The 8,632-nt window shown below is 32.8% G+C and overlaps 1 protein-coding gene across 1 annotated transcript; it reads right to left on the bottom strand.

Annotated features, from left to right (window-relative positions):
• Positions 1–210: 210 nt before the first annotated feature.
• Positions 211–2,886, bottom strand: LOC145567172 (uncharacterized). The gene is made up of 3 exons (XM_081626406.1): positions 2,697–2,886; positions 630–2,593; positions 211–537 (listed from the first exon to the last, which is right to left on the bottom strand). The coding sequence occupies exon 2, from the start codon at positions 2,210–2,212 to the stop codon at positions 1,601–1,603; it is 612 nt and encodes a 203-aa protein (XP_081482532.1). The 5' UTR covers positions 2,213–2,593; positions 2,697–2,886; the 3' UTR covers positions 211–537; positions 630–1,600.
• Positions 2,887–8,632: the final 5,746 nt, after the last annotated feature.

Raw genomic sequence — 8,632 nt, forward strand, 5'->3', positions numbered from 1 at the left:
CATTCTTTAACACTAAAAAAGAGGCTTAAGCACGTTACTAATAAACGGGCCTAAGCAAGAGTTCAGAAGGTAGATGCTTATATAAACATCATTTCTCTTTTAAAAAAAAAAAAAAACATTCCATATTTTGTGTACACCACTACACCAGTTTCTGTGCAAAATGAAACATAGTAACAGTGCCAATGTGCCATACATATTTAAGACAGAGCATGGTATAACAGGGTATATTTATCAGAATCAACAAACTCAAGCCAAATGGAAATAAAAAAACATCTGAATTGTTAAAGAAAAACCAAGAGTCTACAACGATGCTTAACCCACAACGATGAGGGAAAAGGTCTACACAGATGCTCGACTGAAAATGAAACATAAATAGTCCAAAACACAAATTAGATACACTAGTACACAAGACAACTGCCAAAACAGCAAGAGCACAACAGACGGTTCCACAAAGTGATCTACATAGAAGCATACTAACAGAGCAGATGCACCAGTCAAAAGCAGAACTCCAAATCCTTCACTGACTGATCCATTCAACTGCACAAGAAAAGAGAGAAAGCAATCAATCCCACATCTTAAAAGTAAAATTACATAACCAAAAAAGGATTTGATTAAACCGTTTATCTTACCTTTAACAAAGCTTCAGATTGCCACAAGCCAGATGAAGAAAGAAAGGAAGCATCTCCTGTTAAGAAAGACTGAAAAGCTAGATATTGAGGAAGGAATTGCGACAGAGGCAACATAAAGAAGCTCTGCAGAAGAGAGAACACAACTACAAGCTATTTCTTAGTGCTGTGCCATCTTTACCTCTCAAAAAACCAGTAAAGAAGGCCAGCACGGATGATCTGACACTACTGTTAACTAGAGTCAGAAGCTAACTAGAAGCAGAAAAGAAAAGGAGCAAGATAGTGAAGAAACTATTTTTAGAATAGCAAAGAAAATATTGGAATGAGAAGTAAAGGTAAGAGGCTAAAGAGTTAAGATAACTAATAAGCCTAGGAGTAAAAGATGAAGAAGAAGAGACGATCTTTGATTGAAAAAAAAAAAAAAAAAAAAAAAGTATAAGAAGAAAGTCGAGATCAAAGGAGTCAGTATGTTCAGGAGTCTAATTCTCTACAGTATACACAGAAATGTTAGATTTCAAAACTACAGCTAAGAGTAATGATCAGAGAAACTTGAGGTACATTAGATGAGGGAACTAATCTATACTTGGCACGATCAAGATAACCAAGCTGAAAATATTGCCCTTCACAAGTCCAATGGACAAATGGGTTACTAATTCACCCACGTCATATTGACATGGAATAAATTGTCACGTCTTTTGTTCTTCTTCTGCCTCTGAAAGTTTCAGAGAGATTTAATCATCCACCAATGCGACACTCCCTCCACAACATACTTCTTTCTACAAACAAACACCAAAACTATACGAACCACCACAAAACAGTAAGGAACCCCAGAGCCTGTTGACTACCAGCTGCAACTGTGATCTTGTGCCTTGTCTACCATAGCTACTAAACATCAAACTAGCCTAACTGAAAGGCAATTTATTTCCCTGTATATACACATCTACGATACTACTAGTTAACACCCCAGCCTCCACTCAATCATCAGCAATATCAAGATTGAGGATTCGACGAAGAGTCTTAGTAGCAGAGTCATCATCACGGAGGAAACTGAAGGGCGAGCGAGCAGATTCTCTACTCGGGGAAGCCGGGGCTGACTTAGGCATTGGTGGCAAGTTCAGATCAGACTCCAAGGCAGGCAACTCAAGTGACACAGTCCTCTTAGGTTTCATAGAGAACTTGGGCATGGGCAGAGAACTCGGAGGAGGTGAGTTCGAATAAGCAGGTCCTGCCCATAACTCCGAAAAGGACAGACTTTCCCTTGATGGTGTCCCCTTCTTACCATCCCCCTTCAACTTTATAGGGATCGGGCTACTCCTCACCAATCTTTTCGAGGTCTTACTATCCTCACTCATCGGTTTCCCACCAATCTTAGCACATGGGGTTTGAACTTTAGGGGACACAAAACCCCGGTTCATCACCGGAGAACCGTAACCCTTAAAAGGGCTGGGAAGTAAGCCCATCCCAGATTCAAATGCCCTACAATTGATATCCCTAAACCCTCCAGAAGGTGATGAGCCACACCCACCCTTTACCCTACCACTGTAGTATTGATTCCTGTGCTGTGCTACAACTACAAGGGTTTCCATTTCAAACAGCAGACAAAATACACACAAATTTCACCAAATCACTGACAATTAACCTCCTCTTTCTGAAGCTAAATTTATCAAAAACTGACTATAATCTCTTTCAAATAAAACCTCTTTCTTCCTCTTTAACAAACTAATTTCAGATCTAACCAAAATATAACCAATTTCTAAAGCATCAAATCATCAAACTCACACTTTCAAGACCACTAAAACAAAACCCAGAACAATAAACCTCAGATCTCCACCAAAATCACAACAAGAACAAATTACTAGTATAACTCAGCCAAAATCGACAAATTTACCCAGTTTTTTTAAGCCCTTTTTCCTGACCAGATCCAGCAACCAACCGCACCAACCAACCAAATGAAAGATTTCAAAAATCTGCAAAAACACAAAATAAATCAGAAAATACTCAAATCAAAGCAGATTGACACACAAAAAACCTCAAATCAAAGCCAAAAACACAAAGAAAAATCTCACTTACCAGATCTGGGAGTGAGATGGAAGAGAGAAAGACCCTTTGGGGCTCGAAGAAATGGAGATGGTTTAAGAAAAGGGTGGGTGGTGTTAGTTTTAAATACGAGTAGAAGTGAGTGAAAGAGAGGAGACAGAAAGAAGAGAGAGAAAGAAGAGAGAGAAAGTGAGAGAGTGAAAGGGGAAGTTAAGGAGGAAGATGGAGAGATGATGGGAAGGAAATATGGCTAGGAACTGTGGTGGGTCTTTTGGTCAACAGTGGGGTGTGGATTACTCGATTGGTTTGTAACGATTTTTACAAATGTCTTGATTTGTGAAAGGTTTCGGCCCAATAAAATACTTTTTTAATCTAAAAAAATATAAAATTAGTAATTACGGAGTAACTTTTTTTTTAAAATCACGTTATAACATGTAAATAATAACAAAGTAAAATTAAAAATGAAAACAAACTTTAAGGATTATAGAGGGTTACGAGTATGTAAAAAACACGAATTCTCAGTAATACAAAGCACTTATTAATGAAGAGAGTATATACTAAATTAACAAAATCTATCAAGAAAGAGTTCGTTTATTTGGTAAGACTCTTACCTCATATCCTAGATGTATGTAGTTCGAATCCTATTAAGTGAGGGACTCTACTCCCAACTACCGGGTCCGCAAATAATGGACCAAATTAAACCGTATGACCACCTTTAGGTTTTCGATCAAATAATCACAAACCATAGACCTTGATTGGATTCTTTATTTTCACTTATTGGTGGTTATACGGTTAGTATTTACATTAAAGTATCACTTCATTGCATTTGAATTTTCACTACAGTCACATACGAATATAACTATAATTGCAAGATTTCGAGGTTTTCCCACGTTCATCAGTTCATGCATGCATAGTGGCTTACTTACTAATAGAATACTAGCGTGGCTCGTGAGTGATTATTTAACTCGAGACCGTTTCAATTCTATGAGAATAAGAAAGAGACAATGTTTTGACTTGATGATTTGTCAATGGCTCAATGCAACTCATTGCCATGTACTGATGTACAAGTAGTGTGAAACTCTACAACAGGCTATTAATTAAATTAAAAGTACTCTTTTAATTGTTATAAGCTATGCCAATTTCGTGTATATATATAGTTAGTGTACATACGTAGTATATATTAGTGTGTAGATTTTTTTTATTTATTTTTTTAGATAAGGTGCACGAGGAGTCCCCTCCTATCACAGGATGGGGGATGAGGTTTGAAGCCTCGTCACATGGGGGGAGATGGAGGCACTAACCATCCCTCCATCTTCTACATCCTCATATTAGTGTATAGATAGAAATTAAAACGAATGTGGATTTATCTTAAAGGAAATAAAATACATAGTATATAAAGGGAAGAAAATTGTCAAAAATAATATTGTTGTAATTATTTTGATGATGGGGTATTATTTTAATACTTGTATAGTTGTATAATACGGAGTATATGGTAGGAGGATGGGAGGCAGAGAACAGCTGGTTTGAGTTTCGATTAATTGTGAGTTGATATTATTTTTATTTAAGTATCTAAAGTGGTCCAAATTCGTTTGTTTAGTTGAGCACTTCACACATCAACACCGTCCAAATGGGGAAAGAAAGAAAATTCTAAGATCAAGTCTTTGCCAAATATTTTTTTTAGTAAAAAAAATCTATGGTTGAATAATGGGAACAAAAAACATATATAAAATGAAAGGTTCATTATATAAAAGGTGATACTGTTAAAGGTTATTTGCAAAGTGCCAAAGTGTGGAAATTTTGAATTAGTCTTACTTTAGCAGTAATGGACTACTAATACAATAATACATAGGAAGTCAGATCACCTTTAGTACTTCTTTCGTTTTTAAATACTTGTTTCATTTCTCCATGCGCGAAGTTTTAGGAGAAATTGGAGAAAGTAATAAAATATGGAAGTAATGGCCTAGTGGGGTTGATGGAAGAATAAAAAATTGTAAAAAAAAAACAAAAAGTAGAGGAGAGAATTGAAGGAGAGAGAATATGTAATTAATATTATTGGGTCCACTTGGTGAGATAAATTAATTAAATATTATAAAAGTTTTCCAAATAAGGAAATGGAGCAAGTATTTAAAAACGGCTGGAAAAAAAAAGTGAGCAAGTATTTAAAAATGAAGGGAGTAATAAGGAAGAGTGGAAGACTGAATTTGGTAATATGCTTTGTCATTTTTTTTTTCCTTATTACACTATCCAATAATTAACATCAAAATATAATGCACAATTTGCTGTCATTGTAAATTTAATTGTTAATTATCAATATATATATTAAAACTCAATGGCAAGTCTTGTAATCTTGCCACATGTCACCAATCTTGCCACGTGTCGCCACGTCACCCACTATCATTAGTCATACATCAATGTTTTCCTTTTAAAATTTATGATTTATTAGCATTAACATTTGAATTCATAAACTCTTATTCATTAAAATTAAACTTTAACTAACTATCAATCCGATGACATCTTATGATGATAAAGTTGTATTAAAAAGAGTTACTCATATTCATAAATTTTAAAATTTTAATTGTAAACTTATATGTGTATATTTTAACAATAATATGATTGCAAAATTAATTTTATTTCTTTCATTTACTCAACCATAATTCATATAGGTTATAGTTAATAAAAATATATAACCATGCAAAGCAATTTTAAAGGTTTTTTTTTCTTTTTAACCACAAAATTTGTTTACTCGAAGAATTTATTATGATAGCTGAATGATAAAAAAAATCCCTTTAACAAATAAAACAAACTGATACAATATAACATTTAAGATGCTGCATATTAAATAATGAATTTTGATTTTCAATTATATTTAAAAAAAATTAAAAAATGATATTGTTTTTATAAAACCAACAATATGTTTCACTATATTTTATTATAATTTTTTTTATATACAAACAACGACCCGGGGCATCGCCCGGGCCAGAAAACTAGTTTTACACTTAATTGCTAATTCTAAATATGTTGCATATACCAGTAATTCGTATATTATAATTTTTACTCGTAAGATTTAGACATCAATGGAGTGTTTTTTTTTTTTTTTCTATTTATTTACTTCATAACTTATTCAATTATTGTACAATAATATATACTCGATTTTCAAAATGAATCGAGACCATCTAATCTATTATGCCTAAGATACATGCATATGAATCCAATAATAATACCCTTTGCTCATTATTCGGAAAATTATCAAATAATAACCCAAGCAATGCCCATGTACCCTAACTACGATTATGTATTGTAATTGCACAAATAATGAAAAGGCAGCCAAGTATAGGTCCTCTGTTTAGTGGTTAGACGACAATACTAGAGAATAATGAGAGGCGGGGAACATCTTGAGGAGGAGACACAGACACCCTACATTATTCATCCAAGTAAGGCCCTCCATTAAAATTAATTAGTTTATTACTCTTCTCATAATTATACTACGTATTTATATTTCTTCTCTTTTTGTGATAATCGCGTTACAGCTTGACACAAGTTGGGGGACAACTTTTTATAAATTATTGCAATAGTTAAGGGTAATTTTGTAAATTCAGATCAGCTTTGTACTAGTTTGACTCTAGTTCGGTTGCACATTTTTAATGGGGTAATACCGAGTACAAATTTAGGGGAAGTCAATTTATGAGTTGTTGTTTGGTTAATATTTATGTGGGAAGTTGAAATTACTTGGGAAATAACAATTTCTACAAAATATAGGAATTTAATTACCCACTTTTGTCAAAAAAAAATAATTACCCACTATTTGGTCAATCAAAATTCTCTGATTTATTTTTGCATGAAATTACATTTTCACTCTTACCCTCTAAAATTGGAAAAGGTTTTTACGTTCATGGGAATTACACAATGTTAACCAAACAAATCATAAGAAGTATATTCATGGGAATTACAAATTACGGAGTACTTTATGTTAACCAAACAAGATTATAACATTTCTTAGGAAATTTTAATTCCCGTGAATTTTAATTGTCTATGGGAGTCTACTTCCCATATACAACCAAACAATACTCAATGAATACATTGTTTTTTACTTTTATGAAATCTTCATACTTTAATAATGTTGAACAAACAAAACACTTTTAAAAGTGTATGATAATATAATGGAAAATGCTATACGAAGCCCTTAGGGCTACATATAAGTATTAAAAATACTCTTGATAATTATTTAAATTTAGAAAGTCATGACAAAAACACACTAATTACACTGATTTACGCGTGTTTTTGTCATGAATTCCTAATTTTAATGCTTATACAAGAATCACATTAACTCACTATATAAGACATTAAAAAGGCATCTCTAACACTATGTTTGGATAAAGAGTAATGAAGGGAAAGGAAGAGAAGAAAAATGGAAGGATACATCCTTCTTTATTTGGATATCTAATGCAAGGAAGGAAGGGGAGGGAATTGAAAGATCTATTTTCCTTCCACTTTTAATAAATCAAATCCCTCCCTTATTGAAGAGATTTGGAAGAAAAATGAAAAATCTCTTTCTCTTTCCCCTCACCTCCCTTTCTTTCCCCAGTTCCCCACTATTATTATCCAGACATAGTGTAAGACAATAATATGAATTATTAAACTAAAATTTTGTTTTTGTGAGATCCTCCATCACAAAATTTGTCAACTTTCTAACAATTTGAAATACTCCTTATTTTGATAAGAAATATGTTTCGATCGTTATGTGTTAACTATTACCTAAAACCTAGCACTAAAAAGGGTTTTATTATCAATAAAGTATTGACTCACTTGATAAGACTCTTACATAAAATCTTAGAAATTTGAGGTTCGATCACATTCATATAAGTTAACCTTTATACCAATCTGGTCAGAATATTACTAGTATAACTCTGAGTGAGTAGATTGATTAAGACAAGGGAGATGATAGGCAACCTAAAAATGGCAGTTATTGTGAGGTGGTCCACCGGCTGCAGCCGGTAAGGCAAAGTAGTATGCAAAGGGTATCATGTTTCCATTTTGGGGCCTGGAAAATATAAAATGAAAGGATTCTTTACTTGTGGGGTACAGAAAGTAGAATAAAGGCAACCCCATTTTTCGCCTTTATTATCAATTTACTCTACTTGCCTTTTGTTTTCACGCCGAAAGCTACACTAAACAACAATTCTATCTTACTTTTGCCCTTCATGTCTTATATACTCCCTCCTTTCTATTAATATTGTAAGAATAAACTTTTTACACTATTCATCACTGTTATTTGACCATATAATACGATTTATTTGTTAAGCAAAATATAGTCATGTGGAGTCTTATTGGATACGTCTCATAAAATACTTTCACAACATCAACTTTTTATAATTTTTACTCTTACACAATTATAAATATTTAGCATATAAAATGTGCTTTGAAATGCGTAATTTCATCCTTGTTGCAATACTAATAGAACAGAGGAAGAACAATATAGTGTTATAAAGGTTATTCGGTCATTAATATAGAGATTGTCTTATTTTTTTTATAAGCGGTTACATAATGTGATCAGCTACTCACAAAAGTGACAAAACGCACTGATAGAGCCTCATATTATTTAATGAGAAAGTTTTGTTTTTAATACACAATATGAATTTTATTTTTTATTTGTGTTTTTAAAAAAAATACTCATTTTACGTACTATTTTAGAAACTTAATTTTTGATAAATCAAGTGTATCTTAGCGCATAACTCCTATATATTTACAAAATATATAGGATGGGCAAAAATGTAAATTTGACAAGCTTTTGGAAGAAGCTGACTCTACAGTGGTACATTATAATGTACCATTATGCATGTATAATGTACTATTAAAGTATAAGTTGTCTTAATAGTGTTTTTTGTGTATTATTATGTATGTAGTGGTGCTTTTTATCATCCTGAATATTTTCCCTCAAAATACTTACCACTTGTCACTTATTATACATGTAA

This window comes from Chenopodium album, chromosome 11 (assembly GCF_948465745.1).
Source record: "Chenopodium album chromosome 11, dcCheAlbu1.1, whole genome shotgun sequence".
Classification (NCBI taxonomy): Eukaryota; Viridiplantae; Streptophyta; class Magnoliopsida; order Caryophyllales; family Amaranthaceae; genus Chenopodium; species Chenopodium album.